This window comes from Plectropomus leopardus, chromosome 18 (assembly GCF_008729295.1).
Source record: "Plectropomus leopardus isolate mb chromosome 18, YSFRI_Pleo_2.0, whole genome shotgun sequence".
NCBI classification, from domain to species: Eukaryota; Metazoa; Chordata; class Actinopteri; order Perciformes; family Serranidae; genus Plectropomus; species Plectropomus leopardus.
The window spans coordinates 11,649,283-11,674,476 of record NC_056480.1 but is presented as its reverse complement, the minus strand read 5'-3'; the positions used below and the strand labels follow the sequence as shown (position 1 = coordinate 11,674,476).

The 25,194-nt window shown below is 38.0% G+C and overlaps 1 protein-coding gene across 1 annotated transcript in view; it reads right to left on the bottom strand.

The window, feature by feature from the left end:
* The window catches only part of LOC121957629 (retinoic acid receptor beta-like), an 80,505-nt gene extending 70,230 nt beyond the window's left edge, over positions 1–10,275 (bottom strand). Inside the window, exon 1 of the mRNA XM_042506318.1 lies at positions 10,091–10,275. Coding sequence (XP_042362252.1) covers positions 10,091–10,247 — 157 coding nt within the window. The 5' untranslated portion in view covers positions 10,248–10,275. The remainder of the gene's footprint in view (positions 1–10,090) is intronic.
* Positions 10,276–25,194: the final 14,919 nt, after the last annotated feature.

Genomic DNA, 25,194 nt, shown 5'->3' with positions numbered 1-25,194 from the left:
GAAAACAGTTTGCATTTCAGCACCTCCGGTTACCTCATCTCAAAGTCGGTGGGTTTTTTGAATGGGTTTTCAGTTAGAAGCCTGAAATCAGGTCTGTGGTTAACACAGGCGGAGAGATAATTTCACGTTTTATTCCAAAACATAAATTACGTCAATATACGGTATACCCCACTTGTGAACTCTGAAGCTTTTTGTGTCTCAAAAAAGGTGGTTGCTAACAAGTGGCTAAATAAGACTGCAAAACCTCATCGAGCCATACCGTATCTACTTTTTCTCTGTTCCAAACTATTGTTATTACATTGGCCTTTGAAAATTCAATATCTGTCCACCTATATTATCCATCCTACAGTGTAGCCCTCCCTATAGTGGGATCGCTTCACAGCCAGTATGGACAGCAGAAATCATTAAAGACCAATAACTGAATCTGCATTATGCATGTCAGTACTGTGTTAAGCTCGACAAAGAATTTAATTCAACCCACAAAAGTGAGTGAACTAGAAATGTCGGAACAATCCCTCACTGCAGAGGAAAAATGTGTCCAGGCACATATCAAACTTGTACCAGAAAGTCGGTCTGGTTTCTTCCGAATGGAGGTTTGTTTACAGCCTGTCGGATCGTGTGACTGCTCGTGTTCCTTCCATGTCTGACTTCTTTTTGTCAAAATGTTCCCAGATGTCAGCAAATCATTTGGGGAGTATAATGTTGCTATTGCCAGGAGTACTGATGGCCAAAACTATGAAAATAGGAACCAAGTTGAAACACACTTTTGGTAAATTGGCCAAACTTTTTTGAGCATTCTCACCCAGTAAAAACAAAGTGAGAAGTTCATACAAATGTGCACGTATGCACTGTGAGTACTAGTAAACACCCAAATTATTGTATTGACCACAGAATGGCCACAATTTCTCCACAAATGCAGTAAATGTGCATGCAGAAAATGTGTGCAAGAACTGAGACACAAATCTAATGCAACAGAAAATGGTCTTTACTGATAAATAGTCTACAGGCTATTTGGCAGCAACCCTTAAAATATCATGTGTCTGCTCGTGTTCCTTCCATGTCTGACTTCTTTTTATCAAAATGTTCTCAGATGTCAGCAAATCATTTGTGGAGCATAACGTTATTATTACAAAGACTTTTGATGCCAAAACAATGAAAATAAGATCCAAATTGTAATAAAAAACAAACTCTTTTAAAAAACTGGCCAAAGTTTAAGAGTATCCTAGTAAGTAAAACAAACAAGTAATTATTATTGTGCACTTTTTACTGTGATTTCTAGTAAACACCCAAATACGTGAACTGACGACAGAGAAAAATACAATTTATCCTCATTTATTCACATAATTGATATTCCTGCAAAACATCTGCGTGCAAAATGTGCCATTGTATGCACAGAATTGAGACACAAAAGTAATGCAATAGAATATGGGCATTACTGCTAAATTGTTTACTCGCGCCTCGGCAACAACCGTTAAACAATATACAGCGGGCATCTCAGTCAGCTCGAAAAACCCAAAGTGGTACGGCCCAAAATGATCAGTGTGAGACAAGATGTGAGCTTACTCGTAGGTAACGCAGAAACAATCTTTGGGGCTGCAGCGTCATCTATCCGCTCTGTGCCCTCTACGTCCTTATATCCACTTCCCCCAGTCTGAAAACCAGTGACATGTAAAACTCTCCCCACATGGTCCACATGACCAACAGATGGCAAAGAACCCCAAGCAAAGTCTGTCGCTGCACACAGGCAATTTAACACAATGATGCCGCATTCGAAATGAGGACAAAGCTGCTTTCCTGATGCAGATAATGGAAGGGAGACGTGCACTTAAAATCTTAATTTTTGTTTAAATGAAAATCAATTGAGATCCATAAATTGCAATGATTGCATAAAGGCAAACAACAAGGCAACAAATTAGAGGAGATCAGCAAAAACAGAAAGAAGGAGAGAAACGGTGCAAAAAAAAAAAAAAAGAGGAGGGATAAAGAGAAAGAGAGGCATTTCCTGAAGCCCCTCGGGATATTTGTGTATTTGGTTTGTGTTAAGGAGAAAGCTGTGGTGATTTGGGTGTGGAGCAGTGGGCATAGCCTGGGAGGATAAGAGGAATATTACTCCCCGTCTGTGTATCCAGCCTCTCTCCTCCTCCTCCTCCTCCTCTTCCTCCTTCTCCACTCAGCTGACTCTCCATCCAGTCTGAGAGTGTTTTTCCTGCAGGTTCTCTCTGCAGGAGCGCCAAGCGCATAGCTCACATACAGCAGGCCCAGTCAGAGGAAATGGTCAAAGTTCACCCAAAGTACACCAAATTAGAAGCAGCTTTGCTCTGCGCTCCAATGTGTTTTACAGAGGTGGATATTTAGAAGAGCTTTAAACACTCGAGGAAAAAGAAAATAACAGTAAGGAGCAGTCATTTGACTCCATGTCTGGGGGGGAAATGGAAGAGGAGAGCGGAGGGGAGAGGTGAGGATCTGCTTTTCATCAGGGGTTCCATCTTTGACAGAGAAAACCCGAATTGACAACAGTACTGTGCAAGAGTCTTAGAGACCATAGATCTGTTGTTTTAGCAAAGTTGTAATGCGTACGAACAAAATGGCTTTTTCAGACTCAAGTCCATATTTAGTATGGCCCTTTAGCACCTCTTGAACTCTAACACAACACATGGGCTGTTTTTTTTTCTCCTTTCTCTTTACAGTTGATACTGGCATCTTTAGCCTGTTAAAGTTGTTTTATTTTGAAATATTTTTAATACTATATACATATTTCCTGAATGTTCTGGTTATATTTTAGTAAAGAGATAGTGAAAAATAAATATGTATGATCATTATAACCTTGCTCAAATAACATAGACTTTTGCACAGTAGTGTATTTCTCAATCTTACATCGTCATGTATCATTTAGCTGACTAGCGTTTGGGTTTTGAGATTCCCACGCAGTCACGTGACCAAAACTTTTGACCCCCTCTGTGACCCGGTGGTGACCCGGGGGTGATTGCAGCGTCGAGGTCAAACTACATGTTGATGGGAAGCAGCAGCAGAACACAACAGGTGCGAGCCACATCAAAGCTTTCATAAAAACGCAGCGAGAAACTAAGACAGCCATAAAAACAGGAGACGAGGGAGAGAGCTCAGGAAAGGAACACGGGGAATAAATAAGGTTGCTGAAATGTGAGAGGTTTCCTTTAAATCCACACGAACTTGTGCCCATAAAAGCACAGAGCCGGTACTATTTTATTCTCCCCCTGCCAGCGCTTTTAGACAGAACTGGATTCTGGTGGCGACTGTTATGAACAGTCAGAGGAAGTGAAGCTGGGAGCTGTGGGATGGTTGTGGCAAACTGGGGAAATATCCAAATCAACAACCAGAATGTTTCAGCTGAGGGACACGTGGACAATAAAACATAAAAATAGAACTGTAAGTTACTTTCATTTTATATAGAGGCTGATAAAATTTAGTTAATAATTATTCAAATTCGAGGGCAAACATTTGCCGAAAACATTTTTATTTTTGTTCATTTTGACAATATTCCTGCTGCCATTCACAGTCTTAAAATGTATTATTTTATACAAAAAAATGATTATTTAGTGTTGATTTTACAGTGTATATAAAAGTTTTTATGATTTTTTTAAGGATATGTTATGATAAAATGTGTATTTGTTACATAAAATGAAGGTTTTTTTTCATGACAATTGCTCTAACAATTTCATTACATGCAACAAAATTCCATGATTTTTCCAACATTTTCAATGAGTTTTACTATTTCCATGATTTTCCAGGCCTGGAAAAGGTGACTGTGAAATTCCATGACTTTTCAGGTTTTCCATGACCACGGGAACCCTGAATATAGCAACTTTTACTGTAAAAACACACATTCTAGATTCATTACTCTACGGCACGGACACGCACCGTCACTATTTAAGCCTGACGAGTCTGAGGTCAGTTTTATAATTTTGTCTCCCACAGCAAAAGCCTTTATTTGTACACTTAAACAAGCTCAAACATATTAAAGTAAAGCTAAATATTTACAAAATGAGTCGATGTAAGGGTTATAAGGAATTGAAGTGGATCCTTATGGCACCAAAATCAAGCCGAGAATGTTGCATTTCTCTCGTTCACGATTACGTTGTAATAATGTATTCAGGCTTCAAGCGTTCCAATTTTAAAAACTATATGTAAAATCTACAGAAATATATGTTTATATTAATGCATGTACATATGTTTTTTGTTTTTTTGTTTTTTTGTTTGTTTGTTTTACTGTTTTTACTTGGTGTAAAGACTTTTTAAAAAAGCTTCTGGGTGTTATGAGTATGAAGCAATTCATAATTAACATGTTGATAGCTTGTTTTTAAGCTGTGCTGCAGACGATTGCAGGACAAACTCCGCACAACAGATAAATAAATAAAATAGTGGACAAAATCTCCGATGACAATTTACATGAACAGATCGAAAATGCAATGAGGATCAAGCGGATATTGTTTGTTTCATTGAAAACAATTAAAAGAATGTTGGGTTTTTTTTGGTGCCCAAGAAGTGGAATTAAAAGTCTGCTCATCTCGAATGCGTAACGCTAAAGACCACAACCCAAGTCTGAAACATTTTATTATGGACTCAGACATTTCTGAAACTGTTGGTTTATGGTGCAGTTATTTTCCTTTTTTTCTGATCTGCTGCTACATTTTTACCCATCCAGACTTCTCAGCCTGTTGGGGTGACGTTGTCCTGAATGCCATTTTTTGGGCTCCCGAGCTTCAAATCAATGCCTGACTAAGCGCCGTGAAACAGAAATGCAGAAGCAGCATACTAGTTCCAACAAATTTAAGATTTGAGATTTTTACTTATTTTCAGAATCACTGTTTCTGTCACACAGGACGGTCCAGCTCCGGAGACGCTCTCGGCGCGAACGGTCAGTTTAGCGTGTGCTAACACAGCAGCTAACAACTGAAACCAAACATATAAATGGTCCCAACAAACTCACACCGACACCAAAATAGCTCAACTCTGTTGATGAACTCGTTAATAACTGTTAGGAAACGATAGCCATGTGATGCCCTGTCACTGTGTGTGTGCCGGCGGACTCTCACCAACTGTCCTTGGCCTGGAGCGGAGGTTTTGTGATAGAGAGAGAAAGAGAGCGGGGCCGTACGCAGCTCTACAATGAAAATGTTGCCTATTTTAAATAGTACAAAAACAGTGAAATCAATATATGGATGTTGTGGTGGCTGCCAGTAATACATCAATGAATGGGAAATTGGGAGAATTGTCATTCCTCAAATTAAAACAAAAAACAAAGCAAATAAACAAACACAAAAAAACAAAATAAAAGACAACTGGATATCTGAATCGAAAAATTGAATACCTGCCCAGTGAACAAATGTCCAAATGGTCAAATATTCAGGTTGTCCACACTACATACTGTATCTGGCAGAAACTCCCAAAAAGCTCAGACTCTGTTGCCTTTAATTATGGCATTACTTTCAGCTGCTTTCTTTTCATATTGCCTTCAGGTTCTTTTAAAACTGCCCGTGTGTACTTGCATTTACGTCATGAAAAGTGTTTTCTTTTTATGAAGGTGAAAAAGCCTCTGAAACAGCAATTAAACCATAATGACAAAGTAAAGTTCTCCACTGGAGCCAGTTTAAAAAAACATATTTCAGAGTTAGACAGCTTTTTAAAGGCTACAGCAATGACTGGGCAACACAAGCCTTAAAATGATTCATTCTTTAACACATAAAACATGAAAAGGTGTTTTTTTTTTCTGCAGCTGTGGTGTAGCAGGAGCCTGTAACAGACCCTGTATTTTATATTTTATTGGAGTATCGCTGCAGATACACAGTATCAGTGTAACCCTGGTGGGACCCCAACACTGTCCTAATCATGTCGATTAAACATGCCTGGCATCAGAGAGCTCCCCTTTCATTTCACTGTTGTACATCGCTTTTTATTTCCCCCCATCCACCTTTCATTTCACACGCCCACTAAATTAGCTTGGTGTGCAAGCTGTGCTAATGGCTTTTCATGTCCATATCAGAGGCGCTTAAGCCTTGAAGACAAAAAGGCCCCAATTATCCCATAACACACATCAGCTGTTCGACACATATCACGCCAGAACATCACACTCTGTCTTTTTAAGGAACAATGGCAGCAGTGTTTATAGACAATCACCTTTCCACTTATTTGTCTGATGGCGTTTGGATTTGTTTTGATGAGACAAAATGACGTGATGCTTTTAATGTGAACTTCATTTGTTTCTTTTTACGCGGCGTGGGCATCATGTGCAGCCATTCCTCAGCCGCAAAGCCCATTTTATCTGTGTAAAGGAGGTCCTTGATCATTCTTAATTAACATCTAAACTGGTGGAGGAAGTGCATTAATGGCTTGCTCGTTGTCAATGCAGCTAATTAACACCCAGGAGGTTTCCATTATCCTGAACAAATAAATTAATAAACCAACATTTCAATGACCCTGAGAGAGGCTTTCTCAAATCAAAGTCGAATTTAAACAGCGCCTAATTTAAACAGGGAGAGGGCAGGGGGTGTCCTGTCGGACAGCACAAAGGGCCAAGGTGCAGCTCTACAGGCAGAGGACACTTCCTTTTGATTTAAAAAAAAAAAGTTTAAAAAAAAAAAACGTCTTCTTTTGTCCAATTTGGCGCTATGTAAGCCCTGTCCCATAAGGCCAGTGTCTCTGTGTGTGTGTGCTAAAGAGCACTAACTGTCTAACTGCATGGCTTCATTTGATTTTCATGTTGGTCAACCAATTTACATCAGACATTATGTTTAATTCACTGGGAGATGATATACGTTTTACTTTTTTATTTGTGTGACATTCTTTGACAACTAAAATAAGTTCTTTTTTTATGGAATGAAATATCTTCTGCATTTTATTTTTCAGTATTGACATGACACGAAGGGGCGTAGCTACCGCTGAGGAGGTCATTTTCCCCTTGGTGTTCATGTTTTAGGCCGATAAATATGTAAAACAATGTTTTGCCAACAGACATGTGTGGAGAAGGCAATTTTTGACCTTGATGTAAATACAAATAAATAAATAAAAAATGTGGACATCTTAATTTTGGCGTCTGGTTCATATTTTTTTGAAGGGGGTTCAGAGGGCCTTGGTCTTGAGAAGCTACAGCCTGTTACAAAGCGGCCACTGTAGCAGCTTTTCAAAATCTGTCCCCACTTTCTTTTTAAGAAGCAGCTCTTCAACAGTTTAAACCGACAGTACAGAGTCAGGGGGGGTCTTTCACATTGAAATTTATATGCATAAATAAGATTACATAATGGATAAAAACAACTGAAGTTGATCCTTAACAAACCACAAGCCGAAAGGTAAACCATTCTCCTCAGTCCGCTTAAACATTCATATTTATGTTTTATTATTTTAATTTAAGCTTTAAATTTAAGTTTTAAAGATTTTCAAAAAATATATATATTTTCAAGTGATTTAATGTGATTCATTTTATTTCTAAGGAACGTGCAGTCACTAATTTCACTATTAGTAGATTATGGATTTTATAAGCATTAAGAGATTCATAATAAACATGAGAATAAGCAGAAATTAGCAGATTTTGATCACATGTTCTTCCAAAGATTACTGACAGAAGTAATTTTAAAATTCAAACTACATGACATCAATAAAGTAATCTATGAAGACTTTATGAGGACTCTCAAATTGAAAAAAATATAGTTGAATACATAAAGGAATTATGGAAAAGGTAAAACAAATAACAAATATAAAGAAAAAAATGAAAGAGTCAGAACAAAATTTTGACAGGTTAGGGGACTGTTAAAGTCCTAACTACGGCTCTGTCAAGGAGCCCCGAGCTGCACATCAGCTTGTTAAATGGTAATGCAGAATAATTATACGGGCAAAATGAATTGGGCATTTTGTCTACAAGGATGAAATCTAATTTTTGTTATTTTGAAAATTTTAAAGAAAAATGTGCGCGATTTTTCAAATACATTTCCTCACATTTAGAGAACTCTGTACACATGACGTAAATAAAAAGCTTTTAAGTTAAAGAAATAACTTTCCCAGTGCTTTGGGACTGCCATAAATTCATTGGCAACAAAAAAAGCTATAAATTAGCAGGTTCCAACTTCTTAAATGTTATTTTCATAGGTTTCTTTTTCTCAAACAACAGTAACTGAATAGATTGAGGTTGTGGGCAGCTGCCTGGACTTCAAAAAATGCCACCTTGCACTCTAGAAATTTCTAATGTGCACTTCTTAAAGAAAAAAACACTAATTGCAGGAATAATCGGATATTTACAAGGGAATTATAGTCTGTTTTCATTGAACCCTGACCTGCAGCTGAGCGGAGTGTGAGGCAGCTCAGGTTAAAGGTGGCAGCTGTCATTTTTGCACTTTCCCTCCACTGATAAGAGCCTCTTTTGACTGAGTGCCCTTGAGCAAACACTTCCTGAGGAATGACAGCTGGAGCCTGGTCATTATCAGATGGGGATAAATCACGGAGCAGCAGCAGGGCGACAGTGAAAAACAAACACTGACAAGTGCCTCATGAGCACACAGTTAGAGGATGAAAGTGATCTCGAGCTGAAAATGATGTTTTAAAGAAATGGTGGGGAGTTATGCTGTTGACACTGTTTTTACACCTTTACAGCGTTAAATCTGAAAAGCTGATTTTACTGAAAAAAATCTAGGGAGCTGATTGCCTTAAAAAATGTTAGTAAATATAACAATTAATCTTCATTTATGTTAATTTTATATTTAACTGTTACATTTCATTAAAATTTAGTTATATTAACATCATTTTGTGAGGTTGTTGAAACTTAAAAATGGCAAGTTTAATTAAGTAAATCTTTCTAATTTTTAGCAATTTTACTGTGTATATATCTACAATCAGACAGTTACATTCCAGTCAATCATATTTTAATATTCTTAAACATGTTAACAACACACAACATGCAGATCTCCTAACTACATCATTGGAAAAATCCTCTTTGACATGATCACGTTAAGTCAGACTAACTTGGTTAACTTAAGTTGCTAACACTTAAAAAGAAAAAGATAATTCCATTTGTCATTTTTACATTGCAAAAAAATTACATAAATATGGCAAATTTTCAAGTAAACTTAGATACAAAGTATACAAAAATTAAATTTATAGTTGTATTGACATTCCCTTTTCAAGTCAATTGGTTTCCATGATTATTTTAATCATGATCAACTTGACAGATTTTACAGTGCAGAGAGGATTTTTACTCAAAAGAATAATTTGTATTTCACTTAGTGTCATAAAACTGCTGTTGCCCTAACATCCTGAACACTGTTTTAGTCTATTATAATATTTTTTGTTTCCTTACATATCACCTCAATATTCATTTTGATTAGATATAAATCTTTCTCGGAATGCAGCTGTCTTTAAAGCCTCCACTTCAATCTCCTGAACAAAAACTAGCAGCAGTCCATCGATCAGCCCCGGCCAATTCAAAACGCGCTGGGTTGACATGTTCCGATAGCAGCCCGCTAATCTTGTTGAAAAGTCCGAGGGGTCATTTATCTAAATCAGTGTCACGGAGCGCAGGTCGCGACTCGTCAGGCCGCCCCTCCTGTCATGTGCGGCCGGGGAAGGAGGTGTGGAAACGCCGCCTGTGTTTACTCTCTGCATTCCTCCAGCCTGCTTGCTCTCTGAACTCAAACTGATCTGAGACAAGCCATACATCAGCAGGTCGTGGCTGCTTCCACATGCTGAGAATTTATGACGGCGCACGGTAGGAGTGAAATATGACGTTTTGGGGAGAAAGTTGAGAGTTTTCTGCTGAATCAAACATCAAAAACTTTTTGCTTTTTATAAGACAATATTACACTTTATCGTATCACTGAGGCAAAAAAAATAACCAAAGCTCCCTGCGTCTGAATTATTAATTCTAATAGTTTTATCAAGTGATGCGCCCTGTTTCCAAGAGTTTTCCAAAATCTGTCTGATTTTGAGATCACACTAATTTATCAGCCCTGTAGGCCCTTTATGCCAACTTGTTGTGAATCATCACATCCAGCTCACCCCCTCACAGCTTTAAGTGAGCCAATAACCACAACACCAACAATAATAAGAGATGACGAGAAGTTGGACCTACAGTGTGCGCTCCGGCGGTGCTGCCACTCTCTGTGCGCCAGTCCGCTGATGCAGGCTTTCAGAGCCTTCTCCTGCAGCATGCACGAGGACGGACTGGACGTGTAGAAATCCAGCATCTGTCCGGGACTCACGGCCAGCACGTCCATGCAGTCAAACATGATGACGGCGCTTCGTTCAACTAGTCTTGTGCGTTATGGATAAATATCACCGGCATAAGCGCACACAACTCCATCAAACTCCGCTGTTTCCCCCCTCCTCCCCCTCCTCCTCCTCCTCTGCTCCCTCTTCTTCTTCTTCTTCTTCTTCTTCTTCTTGGCACGGCAGATTTCGCTCCTCTTGTTCTCCTTCGTCCCGCACCGGAATCATGAATTATTTCGGACCAAAATGCTCCACGGCTTCTCCTAAACGCTCGTTTGGCATTTTCTCGCACCGTGTCCGTTCAGCGCGCAGCCACGGACGTGTGATCGGGACTCCTTCATGATAATAATAATAATACAGCGACGTGTTTTCATTGAATCGCCCCGTCCCGGATAGCAGCAGCGGTAAAGCCCGCCCGAACTGAAGGATCTTTCTTTCCTATTATCAAAAATAACACGAACGGCGTTTAAAAGCACACTTTCTCCTCTCCGATGACGAATGGGTTATCCGTCCCCCCGTGCAGCTCATTTCCAACTAGTTTTGCCACAGAGAATGAAAGATTGAATTGCCTAATATATGCGAGTGAACTTTGTATGAACCCTTCCGAGGCTGCTGACCTTCAAATGACCCAGGCAGGCTGACATCACTGCAGCTCCGCAGCGCGGAACAAGGCGGAGAGAAGAAACGCAGGCGGAAAAATAATAAAGATCTCTTTTTACTCTCTTGGAAAGAACAAAATACACGACGACGGTCCCTAAAAATTTGAAACGATCTCCTTTTTTTTTTAGGAGCCGAAGAAGTAGCCCATTACAACAGCAAGAGCTGTCTGCGCTCTGAGGGGAGCTGCTTTTTACGCACAGTGACAACAAAATGCCCAATTCCTGCAGAAATAAATGGCCATAAACCGCACCAACAGTTCTTAATTATGTATTTACAAACAAGTGATTGACTTACATGAAAGAAAGTTAAGTCTGTATATCTAATGTCATCCGGTTTGTGTTTAAGACTGATGACTGATACCTGGTGTCATTTTAAAGGAAACTTTGTTTCTTATTTTTAAACTGATAGAAACTTTATTTTGACATTGCTAGAGCCTGTTTGGCTTTTGCTCTTCACTAAAATGACACAGTCTTTAGAAAAATGCCAAGAGCAAGATGTATGTTTTTCAAAAACATTTTAAATAAAGGTGATATTTACATTCCTGCTGTATTTTGTGGGTTTTTAATGTTTTTGTTTTGTTTTAACAAAAAATAACAGGAAACAAATACATTATAATTTTTGGTCATTTGTTCTCCTTTTGTTTTGTTTGGTTTTGTTGTTTTTCTTTTTGTCTTTTTTCAAAATATCAATGTATTAGCGATAAAAGCACTGCTAACTGGCATGACTTCTAGATGATTTTATCAGAATAAGTGAACTAACTGGCTGAGTTAAGGATACAATAAGAATCAATGGGGGCTTTAAACACTTCTGCTTTAGGCTGCTTTACGGGATCTTACTTATAAAGTCTTTATGCGTTTAAAATGAGCTTATTCACACTTGATCAGTTTCCATTGTGGAATTTAAACAGTTTTTAAACAGTTTTTCTACAGTTCATCTCTGTTATTTAAACCGCATCAATGAGTGGTCACCAGTGATCAGTCATGAAAAATATTATTTCTAAATATTGTACTGATGGTGACATTTCTGTTTGGCTTTTGCTCATGTAAGAAATAAAAAATACAAAAATCTGGAAAATCAAGGAAATGTGGACTCATGAAGCTCACAACCAGACAAATGAAAGCTGCTCTGTGATTGGACATGCAAGGTTAAATCCAAAGTTTGTCACCTTTTTATGTGACGTAATGTATAAAGTTGTATTATTTACTTACTTCTGAAAACATATCCTTAAGGGACAAAAGTGAAACTCATCTATACTTTCATGTTTAGTTCTGTTCAGAAAGCTCTGTCTGCAAGTCAGTGCAACATGTTTGGGAGATGCTGAGCATAGAAATGAGACTTGGATCTGATTATATCATTATTACATACAGCCATGTGCACCACACAGTAGGATACTGTAACTGAGTCCTAAATTTATCTGATTTTGACATATAAGTGAAGGTTGCAAAAATTCCTCTTTCCCTAAAGCTTCAACATTATCTCAGTTATGGCACATATTTGTGACAACTAGTTACATTAGAGATTTAAATTTACCCACAAAACACATAAAATATAGCATGTAACAGATTAAAGTACTCGAGTGTATGAGCAGTTCAAATTCACCTCAGCTTCAAAATTACAAGGCTGCTCACAGAATGTAGTATTGACTCACTGACAATAAAAATAAAAGAGACCATTGTGCTGCGCAATAAGCACTTCTGCTTTTCATACCATGTACGTTTTGCTGATTATACTATGAGCTGAAGACTTTTTCTTGTAACAGAGTGTTTCCTCTTGAGGTTTTACTCTGTTAGAAATTGAGACTCTCTTGAGCTTCTGTCTGCTGTATCACACCACAGACTGAAGAGAAGACAAAGACTGCATGGCAGAGTCCGGGGTAAAAACTTATGATCATAAGGTTTATAACTGTGGGCTGCAGCCGACATGAAGGAATAATATGTTGTTTCTGAACGCAGTTCACTTCCTTCAGTTGTTAAAATATATCTACTCAAAGGCTAATGAATAGAAAGGCATTCAATTCTGAGCTCTAAAATGTATAAACTCTATGTTACTGTCTCAAATTCACAACTGTTTTAAAACTTGTTATGAGCAGCTTGTAACTATTACTATGATCCAACTCATTAGTCACTTAACCCTTTGATACCTGAGCAAATTGGTTTGTTTTCTTTTCAAAATATTGTGAGGGCAACAAGTAATTTAACAAGAAATGGCTAAAAAAAATAGAAAGAAATTTGTAAAAAGTTACAAGAAAATAACCTGAAAATAGGCAGGTAAAAGGAAAAGAAAAAGAAGAGAAAAACAAAGAAAGAAAAAAAATAAAAAAAACTGTATATATAACCAAGAGAATAATGAAGATAGTTTTCTGGATATGGAGTGGGTGAGGGTGAAGGGGTTGGTTTGGTCAGTACGCATTTCTTAAATCTGAACCAGGACCTTTTGCTTTACCTAACCGTTGAGAGGTGCGCATGCATTTAACAGGAAGTGAACACTATTAGATGCAAAAAATGACTTTGACACATATACATGGCTGGCACAATTGGCAGTTCAGAAAACGCAGGTACTGGTACAGCAGAGGTTGGCTGACGCGTATTTGAAGGGGTTTCATAAACAAATCAGTACAAATGCAAACATAAAAAAGATCTCACAATTTTGTGCAAATTGTACCCACCTGGTCTGAAAGCACAAGTCCAAATGTCAGCCTCATCTAAAAACAAATTTCAAACAAAACATCAAGTCGAAGCATCCAACCAGTCTTAGGAAATACGTGTGTGTGAACAATGATCACATGCTTATATTTTATTTTTAAAAAAGAGATTTAAAAAAAAGAAGATCATATTAATCTGTACGAACTAAACTTTGAGCTTGTTCTTGCAAAGTGTGTGTGTGTTTACAACACTGGTCATATAACATATTTATTAGCACTGATGCTAATCTGAATGTGGCAGCTAATAAAGCAACAGCCAGTGACGAGCAGATGCTGCAGCTCATGAGGCATAAGACTTGACTTGTTTAACTAGTTAAAAGTTACTTTAATTCATTCCAGAAGTGGAATTCAAAAGTTATAAATTATTTACAGTTTCAAAAAAAGTCTGCTCTCAAAAACATCTGCATTTATTTTCACCATTGATGAGACAATAGGTTTTCAACTAAGTCCGCATGCTGTCACACTGTGATTCAGCTGCCATTCAAGCAATCAATCACTTCAAACACTTCTCATATCACCAAACTATAACTACTGCAGTGTTTTTTAAATACACGTTTACATGCATTTGTAACATCTCAGAAGCAATCTTACAGGCACCAGCTGCAGATGTTGCAGGAAAAATGAAAACATGTAGGTGAACTTCCTGACTCAGTGTTGGTGGAACTGCACACTGATTTGCCACAGCATGAGTTGCTAATGAGTCACAGGACTGTAAACACCGTGTACTAAGAGTCAGCTGAATCATTCACACATACAGAGGCCAACTCTTCATTTACTCTTCTTAGAAAGATACAATAGTGGTTGATTCAGAAACAAACGGCACATTGTCATGCATTATAATCAGTTTCCTGTATATAATATCATCATGTCATTAACTGTCCCAGCAGCTCCATTAAACATTCAACCTCCTACAGTCTACACATTATGTTAATTGTTCAGTTTACGCTATTCATCATGCACACATAATGAAATATATGCGATGCCATATAATGACTCATAAAGACCTCTACAGGTGAAATGTCATACTTCTGTTTTGTATATGGATTATATTAACTAGCATTTGTAAATGAAAAGATGCTCGTGTTCAGTTTACCTTAATTCATATTAAGTATTTAAATTATAGTGTGACAGATTTAGTTCATGAGAATCTAGCAAACATTTAAACAACACAATTTTAGCAAACAACATGCTCCCGTTTATGTTTATTGTCCAGAATTTAGACAACATAAATATCAGGAGATTTAAAAATTCTTTGTTTTAAATGTTTTCTGTCACTCAGGCAGCTGCTCCTGATGTTATCACCCCACTGAATGGTTATCTGATGGCATAAGGAGCGCAGATTTTTGGTAGTATTACTACTCCATCACCTATAGTTATGCCAACTGTTACTGGCAGTGACTTAAGCAATTACGACAGAGGTAGAATAGGAAGTCAGGTGACAAAGTTAAAAGAGCTGCAAAGTCTGAGTAGGGAGGAGTTCACAATGAATGGATGGGTCAGACAAATACAGGGCTTTCACCCAGGAGACGTGTTTGTGTCCCATGAGAAACTAAAAATCAACACTGACTTATTTTATCTGATGTACACAAGTGAACTTATGTAACGTACTTAACTTACTTAAGTAGCATAAGTTACATAACAAACAGTTTATTTAAACCCAAATAAAACAGTTTTACAGCACTGAACATGCACCTTCTCGCCTTCTAGTAGGTCCAGTTTGCCTAATCTGAAGAATTGTAATTGTAGTGCTAACAAACTGTAACAGTCATTTAATGGGCTGATAATATCTGAAAGATGTGTGATAGGTTTCTAAGCTGAAGGACAGTCCTTTACTGAGAAATCAGATATGAGCTGGTCGGTATTTCCCATCAGCATTATGATAGAGGTGAAGACTTTTAATGGTGTCAGTCTGTAAAACCTGCAGTCCAGCCTGTCTAATGCATCCTCTTGGAGCTGTTAAACTACTTCTGACAGTTTTATCACAATGTCTTCAGTGTCCCCAAAGCCAGACAACTGTCAGCTGGAGACAAGAATATGAATTAAAAAAAAAAAGGTTGACATTTTTGCTGTAGATGGGAATTAATTTCTCAAGGCTACATTAAGTCCAACCACCCTCCCACCCCTCCATCCAAACACCTGTCCGAGTTGCCTGTCAAGGTTAAAAAACTCCAAAAATGTAATTTACATTTTGTTTTTACTAATCCACCATTCCACCAGCACTCCCTGCAGTCTAAATCAGAGAAAATGTTTGCTGTGCACTTCTTCAGAGAACAGTTTTTTTTTAAAAGTGGTAACTATTTCCATTTGTCAACATGGGACACATTTGAACACTGCCAAAACAATAAATAAACATTTTTAAAAAACTTTTCAAACTACTTTGTGCAGCATATTCCAAAGAGTACAGCACAACAGCTTTCTTTCAGCATTCAAGGCGATGGATTGTGACACTTCAAATAAAAAGACAAATGAGAGTCTACAGCCGAGCGAGCGGATCTGCGAGTGCTTTTCACTGAATGCTAACACCAGCATGGCATTATGCTAACATTAAAAATGTTATGTTATATGTTTGTATGTTATAATGTCATGTCATCATCATCATCATCATCATCATCATCATCATCATCATCATCATCATCCTGCTGTATTCTGTCCAGTAGGAGAATTAATGTTCCTGCTAACAGGCACAGTACATGAAACAGACAGAAAGTGGATAATAATTAAGGACACCACTGTATTTTTAACAAAACACAATTTATATCTCCGACAAATCAATTTCGCTCATAACTGAATTATTAATTTTTCATCTGTATAATTAATAACATGGATATGTTTTCGACTAAACCACGGCCACAAATCTTCAATTTATTCCATGTATAGCCTAACTGTATTATTTTATTATACTTATCTGTATAATTTTCAAGATGTTTTTTGACTGAAACATAGCCAAAACTCTTTAATCTACTTTGTTCATGGCTGGACTGTAGGCAACAGCACAGCAACGTGGGTAAAAACATCAATAAACATAATTAAAACAGACAGAAGAGGGAAAACATTTCCATATATAGGTTACTCAGACACGGTAGAATCACAAAAATCAAGGAAAAATTATGAAATAAGCACAATCTTAGTAAGTCTACTGTATTCAGCAGGGAGCTCCGCTTCTAAAACGCTCGTGGATGGTCCGGGTGAGATTTAGAGCCATGCGGAGGATGGAGCCAAACAGCATCACAGACGTAATGTCATTGACATGCTGCCAGTGAAATTAAGCCATAAGGTTTGTTTGGCAAAAACTACATGCAGCCAGCAGCTTTTGAGTTTTTACACCAGCACAGTTACATTATTTGAAGCTAAACAGTACCCCGCTTTAACAGTAAAAAGTTCATCACCATGCTAGTTAGCTTACAAAGCCACGGCTCTTAAATGTCATCAATATTCATTGCCCTGTGCTGCTGGAACTTGCTCTGCACCTGGAGAATTTTGGTAGACAGTCAGTTGGTTTGGTGTGAAAGCTCATCAACTCTGGTCTGCCTGAAAAAACAGGTCTTAGTTTGCCCCCAAGGGAATGAGAGTTCAGTTCACTTCAGGTGAGAACACGGTCGACCTAAATGTGGGAATTTAACCACTGAAATGGCCCAATAAAGACACCAATTTTATAATCTCTCTCTCTCTCTCTTATCAGGGCCCCCCTTCTCCTTTGGTTAAGTTTCATTTGAAGAATGAAATGATCAACGACTCCCTATCCTGTCAGCTGCTCCCACTGTTTGCCCTCTTCTTAAGTATTTTCTATTGTTAAAGCACCAAAGCTAAATCAGAAAATCCAAGACTACATCATTCTGGTGCTTCTCTTATACACAAACTATCAGCAAGTTTCACTTAGATCTTCTGTCAAACAGACAAGTGACCATTTCGTGACATTTTTTCACATTGTTTGGTGTACTTGACAAAGTGCAGAGTGAATGCTAACCGGACCAAATTAAAAATCGCCACAGTGTTGTAACTTTACCCAAGAATCGCACCAAGTCTACCAAAATATAGATGTGAAAATGCCCTCAGAATCATATCTGATAGTTTGAGCCATGCTGTTTTCAGTTTATACATTTTGGAGAAAAAAAAAGACAGATTCCTTGTTAGCAAAGTCATATGGGAGTATGGGATTGGGATGCTGCTATGTGTTCATGTCTAATAACTTAAACATTCATTCATTAATACTTCATTAATTATTCAATTAATGCTTTCCTTTAATTTGTGGAGCACATGCATCTGTTCCATCAAAGAATATACAATATGCTGAACACAGGATCCAATTAGAGCGTCCTCTCTTTTATGTACACGATAGCCATCAAGGACCTCAGCACTTATTTCATGTTCTTTATTCAGTGCAGAAGGGATGCGCTTTAATATGCATAGAGCATTGTTAGGAAGACACACAAGGCTGCATTGATCTTATTTAAAATCAGAGTTTTATTTTCTTCGAATTGAGATATTAGAGTTTCCACAGTGGCTTCAGTGGTTTTAGTGTTTGAAAGCTTTAATAAATATTGCCTCTAAATGTAGTCAATTTAAAAAGAAAATTTTGTCCGCTTATTGTTCATTTGTTAACAAAAAATAAATAAGGAATATAAATAAGGAGCTGCTTATCTACCTTATTGTGGAGGAGCGGTTGATATGGCCCGGGCACCAGGCTGAACACTGCCGCTGTGTTGGGGCTGTGAAAGTGGTGCCTCTATTTGACTACAAGTCACTGGAAAGACTGTTTGTGCACATTGAGCAGCACTTTGGAGCATCCAGACTTTAACGTTCTGCAGGCGATTTCTATTTAACTCACCTGTTAAAATGTTATTAAGGTGTAAAGTTATGAATAGTTAATGGCCACGTTGAGTGACAGTTAGGTGCCGCCCATTGACAAGTTGTTACTCTCATCTAAATATGGTCACTTCTGGCTTCAAAAATCCAACATGGTGACGGCCAAAATACCAAAGTCAAGGCTTACACGAGTGCACAAACCAGTGTTTGACATCAGGTTGGCTATGTTCATTTTTTTTTTTTACACCTATGATTTCAGCTCAATGTTTAGCTGTCAGGCCTATAACTTAATAGTTTTGTTTCACTCTCACTGCTTTAGAGGCGCTTGTTTTAAGCAGCAGCAGGCAGCTGTTTTCACCAAAAAGACAGGAGTGGCCAGATAAATGATGAATGATAATGTTGTGCTGTATCTGCTGGATGTGTAAATTAAGCAGCTGTTTGTTGGCAGCTTCCACATGTTTGCTTATCAGTAGATGATCTGTTAGTATGAGAAAAAAAACAGTTTTGCAGTTTTTTCAGAGATCAACACTTTCCCTATTTTCCTTTTTTTTTTACTTGAAAAGGAAAGCGTTTAGAAAATACTGACTATTGGTTGGCAAAATTATTATATACAGTAAACTCACTGAGATGTACTATGTCAAAAGTCACAGTTTCAATCCAGAAATATTCCCACCAGCTTTAAACCCAACATAATCAACTAACCCTAAAATTAATGTATGAAGAAAAACTTTAGAGTGTCATATACACCCTGGATGTGTATGGTACATTTGCAGCGGGCACAGTTGTTGGTGTACGGAGAGCCTGTTGCACACTAACACTTGTGATAGTGTTAGATGGAGTGAAGAAGGCAGTTTGAGAGGAAGAGGCGGCCTGAGCGCTGCACAGCACACTGATCCCCATGGAGCTCATGAATATTGCAGAGAGCCAACAGCAGAGCTGAAACAGGAACCCCTGGACCCCCCCGACACACACCAGCTGACCCCCTGCAGTTCAGCCGATGTAACAGTAACCCCCCGACACTCACACACACACATACACACACAACCCCGGTCAGCGCAGGTAATGAATACACCTGAAAATCCACCTGTAATTAGAAGGTGATAATGAACCCATCCATCAAGATAAGCCGCTTTTTGGCATCAGTGCTCCGCAGCTCGTGGCCGCTGCTGCCAAAACTCAGCAGGCTGTGACAATACACAGCGTAGCTGATCATTTAATAAGGCCGGGTAAAGCCTGACAGCTTCGAGGACGACACACATGCAGCGGCTGCTATTTTCACTCTGTATTGAGCCTCAACACGACCAGTAAGTGGATAATTTAACCACCTAATCTGCAGCTTCAGGTACACTCTTAATTCCCATTTCTCCTCTGCGAGAAACCCTTATTTCATGTCATATTTATGAGCAGAGCTGAATTTGTGGGTGAATTCATCTGTGGGTCAAACCCCGTTCAAACAGCTATATTTAGTTACACTTGCACTTAGCCTATTGGTAATTTAATTGAAGCTGCGTGGCAGAAGCAAATATATTTTCCACTCGGGTTGTGTATCAATTCCAAAGCGTGCACTGGAATTATGCCTTTGTGTGAGCAACATGATACACAGAGTGAAACTGAAGATTAGGATTAATTTCGGTGCGAATCATTAGCATAAACTCTTCATATTTAAACACTGAGGGACCTTTTATGGATTTAAATACCTTTCCATTTCAGAATTGATCTTATTAATAATGAATTGCACACCGCTGTATAAATATATATAAGGTTTAAAAATGTGTATATTCAATTTGTGTAAAGCACATGTAGAGGTATAAGTAGGCAGAGGATCAACAGCTTGTTTCTTTCAGGTTGTATTCAAATCATTGATTATTACTACAGTTAGAGCAGAAGCATCCGTCATTTGAAGCATCAACAAAAAGGGACCTTGTCAAAAAAAAAAGCCACTTGTGCACCTGTGTGGAATGCACATGCTATATTAACACTGTCAAGAACAATACATAAAAAAAAAGAAAAGCCTTTTAAAAAGATGCTGTATTATTCTGGTCTGGCTCCCTCGTTCAAAGAGCTCTTTCTCCTCTGAAGGCAGACTGAATAAAACTGCGAGCCAGAGAAAGGCAGGAGTCTGAAGAGGCACCTAAAACACAAAGACGTTTCATTCTGAAAATCACAAACTAAGCGAACACATTTTTCATTCACTGCATTTAGCTTTTTCAGAAAATAAACTGTATCTGTTGCAGCAGGACTATATCCACACTTGGACAAACAACACAAACCCAAAAGTTTGCATCTAATTTGATTTGCTCCTTAGGGTTAGGGTTTTCCGGTAGAGCAAGAAGACACCCACTCAAAACGTTGCTCCATGGCACTACTTGTGGTCAAAACTTGATAGAATACCGTTAAAATCCCAATGAAATTAAAACAGACCTCCTGACGTGTCAGCAGTCTGCACTGTGAGCTCTTTCCACTCATTATGTGTCTGCGTTAGGTTTAGTCTGCCTGATAACAACATAGGAACTCAGTTCCAGTCCTGCAGTCCAGCAGCTGGCCCTGACATCCTGACCCTGAGAGGAGTTCTCTATGTCCCCTTCCTCCTCGCTCCGTAAAGAGCTCAGACAATAAAACATTTCAACAGTAATAAAAACACAGCCTGAATGCTGTCAGTTGATCTGTTATGGACAGCTATTTCCCCTCCTAAACTATCACATCATTGTAAAATGGTGAAACTATGATTGAGAAAAGCACATTGAAGGTCTTTAGCACAAAAGGTGAACTTGTGGAGCTCTTTTTATAGCACTTAAATGAAATGCTTTTCATAGTGTGCTGAGTCATAACAAGTATCATTGTGAACACAGTGTGATCTCATGATGGATATAATAAGACCATCAAAGTCTGTGGGGTTGGATTACTTGTAAGGTCTTTAATGCTATCTAAAGGGGGTGTGATGCATACAAACAAAGGAAGGCTGAAGTGATGCAAGTTGCTGTAATTGTGTTTTTTTCTTGTTTTGACTTTGATGCATTATTCTATGTGTCTTGGTAAAGAAGTAAGATGGTTTTCCCGGTCTAAATGCCCAGTCACACAAGGAAGCCGTTAGCTGTAACTGCTGTATTAGTGGAAATTTGCTGCTATATTAATGCTATGAATGGATGTAAAACTTTTAGCGTGTGATATCTTTTACGTTTAACACATACACATTTACTTGTTGGAAGTATTGCTCTGTCTCTGTCTCTCATGCTTTCTACAGTTCAAGGTAGACAGCCGCCCACCTAGAGCCTGGTTCTGTGTGAGGTGTCTGCCTGTTAAAACAAAGTTTTTTTCCTCAACAGTGTTGCCAAGTGCATGCTCATGGGGGAATTGTTGTCTGACTGTACATGAAGGCGTATGGTGCTAAACCTGTTCTATATGAAAAGTGTCCTAAAAATAGTTTTTGTGATGATTTTGCACTATGGAAATAAAATTGACTTGGCTCTTGAGAAAAAAACAAAAAACTTCTGGAGTCATGTCATTACTGTAAGGTTGCTAGGCAACTAACAAAGAATCCTCACTATATATTTCACAAATACCATAAAACACTTCAGCTGAGGTCTGACACTGACATGTTTTGAAATCGGTCTCAATGTAATTTATTTTCATTGGTTTGATGTCTGTCCAACATTTTGGTGCTAAGTAAAATATGTTAACACACAATGACCAGGGTGTCATGAAATTATGGATACTGATACTAGAGGATGAATCCTAATGTTTTTTTTACCACTTTCCTCTACAAATCAAATAAATAAAAACATACTGTGATTTTTGTAAGTCTTTCTTATTTCTGAGTATTAGGCCAAGGTAAATTATAACAATTTCATGATGTGTTCAATGTAATCTTGCAAAATGTAATTTTTTTGCAAGAGGGAATTATGATGTGATATGATATGGTTAAAGGCTTTTGAAGCTGTTTTCTAAATATGCTCTTCATGTGAGAGAAAATTATATTGAAGGTTGTTTTTTGTGTGGTTAAATTTTAGCTCAATCAAAGGTAATGAAGTGTGATGAAGGACTGAATTACTATAACATGTTATTTTTGATAGTATTGATTTTTTTTGTTTCCCTGGCACAAAAGAGGAAATAAATGACAACAAAAACAAAATAAAAAACAATATAAAACCATCGGCTATTGGCCCAGAATTTCCAAATCGGTACAGCCCTATTGGATACTATCACTTTCCTCAACAAAACCACTAGAAATGCAATGCTGATCTCAAGGAAAGCCTTGAAAAGTACTTAATATGTTGGATTGGATTTGAGGTTCATGGACCAGAAATCCTAATATGATATTTCAAATTCTAAAACTTCCATTAGGTCAACTGTATAATCAGTGGCATTAAATCAAATGTAGTGTTACTTATGATTACTAATGATTACTCAGTGGGGAAATGAGTGTGTGCCTCTAACAGGACTATAATATGCTGTCATACAAAAAAAGCCCTGAACTAAAATAAGTATGACTTCAATATTCTTCTTTATTATTGAGGGACATGAAAAAGGAAGTAGTGGTTGTATGATGTATAGCAAACAAACAGCAGTGTGATGTTGGTGACAAATTTTAGGCACTAGAAGATGAATAAAAGTGGCAAGAAACAGCAGAAACAGTTTGTTCAGTGTACTGATAGCTGTCAAAAATAAAGACAATATCCGTTTGTTGCACCAAAAGCTATTTGTGGAAATGACAAAGAATGAGGCTATATAGTGTAACTGTGAAAATGTTGAAGAGCTTTAGATGAATATCCTCAGCAGAAATCACTCACTTTGGTTTATGCGTTTTCTTCTTGATCATATAAGCAGTTGGATTTCATATTAAATGCTGCTGTCACTGCTGCCTTTTCAGTTGCTTTCCTAAATTACAGTAAGATCTGTGATTTCTATCCTCAGCTGTTTCAAGCAGGTCAAACTGCTGCCAGTAGTGTAAATCTCAAAATTCAAATGCAAATGATCTCCTTAATGAGCAAATACAAGAGACAACAACAGAAATGAGAAATTCATGAAGCTGGATCCAGGACGAGAAAAACTGTCTGAGGTTAGTTCATACGTTCATATAGAGAGAAGTAGGACGTTTATGCATTATTGAACTGTGCTTTCTATAGAAACACATGAACAGTGTTTACAGCATCCCTAAGTTTTAAATTATTCCAAACCATATTTATGACTGTTACTATAAAAAAAAAAACAAGATGAACTTGTTTGAACATTCTGGTTTAAGTTAATATACAATATTAGTATACATTATTAGTCTTAATATTAGTCTTATGTCTGTGTGTTGAGTATGGCAGCCCATGTCCGTCCCCAGATCGTCAAGTGCAGACACTGATAGACACCAAATGCACCCTTTAGAGTCTTTATCACCCTGTTTAGATCTCAGATGATCTGATCACAGCTGGACAGCACTAAATACAGGCAACCAAGTCGTACTTACAATCTGATCACTCAAGCCACTTGCCGAGGTGGTCTGGGACGCATATAAACACATGCTTTGCACCTTTGTATTATATATGCTAACGCTGTCCTGATGTGTCTTCAACAGGGACCGCATCATCAGCGCAGGATGTGGTGGTTGTTTTGGTGACAGTTCGCAGACATGCTTTATAACTTCATTTTAGGACAAGTTGAATGAAGCGTTGGATAACAGATCATTGTTTTGGCTAATGGAAGGAGACAAGCTGAAGACTGCAGACAAAAACATCTCCAGCTGTAATGACTCAACTGCTAATCTGACTAGAAAGCATGCTACAGAGAAGCAGACGTAATAACTGTGCGCAGGGCAGTTACAAAATCTGTACACAGGTGGTCAGCTGGAGGCACATGATAGGCTAAGGTATGAACAGTGATGTGTCTCAGCAGTCTACCTGCATTCATATGCTATTACCGGGTCTAAACAGGCTCTATGAGACGCATCAACTTTCAACTAACTCAGATGTAAATCCATCCGCAGCAATACTTGATGCTAACAGCAACTGATGCAATATAAAGGTTGAGAAAGTCCAAAGAGTGCAGGAGGAGGAGAAGGTGGATTGGGTCAAACAGAAGAGGACGTTCACCCAGGAACCAGCTTTTCATGTCCCGTGTGAAACCCAAAGATTATAGTTGTACGGTCATTGCACACTAACATCACTCATGTATCACGTATTATAATGTGTCTCAGCGGTGCGTCTCACAGAGATGCTAAAGGGTGCCCTTTGCATTGCTATAAGAGGCCATAGGGTATAACAAAGTGTCTATATTTGACAATGTGGGTAAAAGAACAGGTTAAGTATTGAGACATGACTTCTTTAGGTTATCTGAGCATTAGGAACTATAGCAGGGGAAAAGCTGTCCAAAGCAAAAAAATAAACACCTACAAACACTTCTAAAGTTAACAAACCACGATGTTGTATCTGGTTGGTTCAACATGTACACAAACAGACTTTTTTTTAAAAACAAAACAAAAAAAATCCCAACAATTGGTGGTTTGAGAAGGAGTTACATGTTGTAAACAGCTAGATACACTGACTGTGCACACCTTTTACATCTGTTTATCACTGTTTAGTGATTCTATCCAAAGCAATTTACAATAAGTACATTCAACCACACGGACACAACCCAAAAATTGCAAAAGTCATGCAAGTACATAAACTTCAAGTTCAAGCCCTACATTGTCATATTTTGTAACATTGTTGGACCTTTATATACTTTCATTAGCCTTCATCACATCATAATCATGCTTTTGCTTTTGTAAATCACTTTTTTGGTAAAATACTACAAATTATACCTCCCATAGAAGACAATTA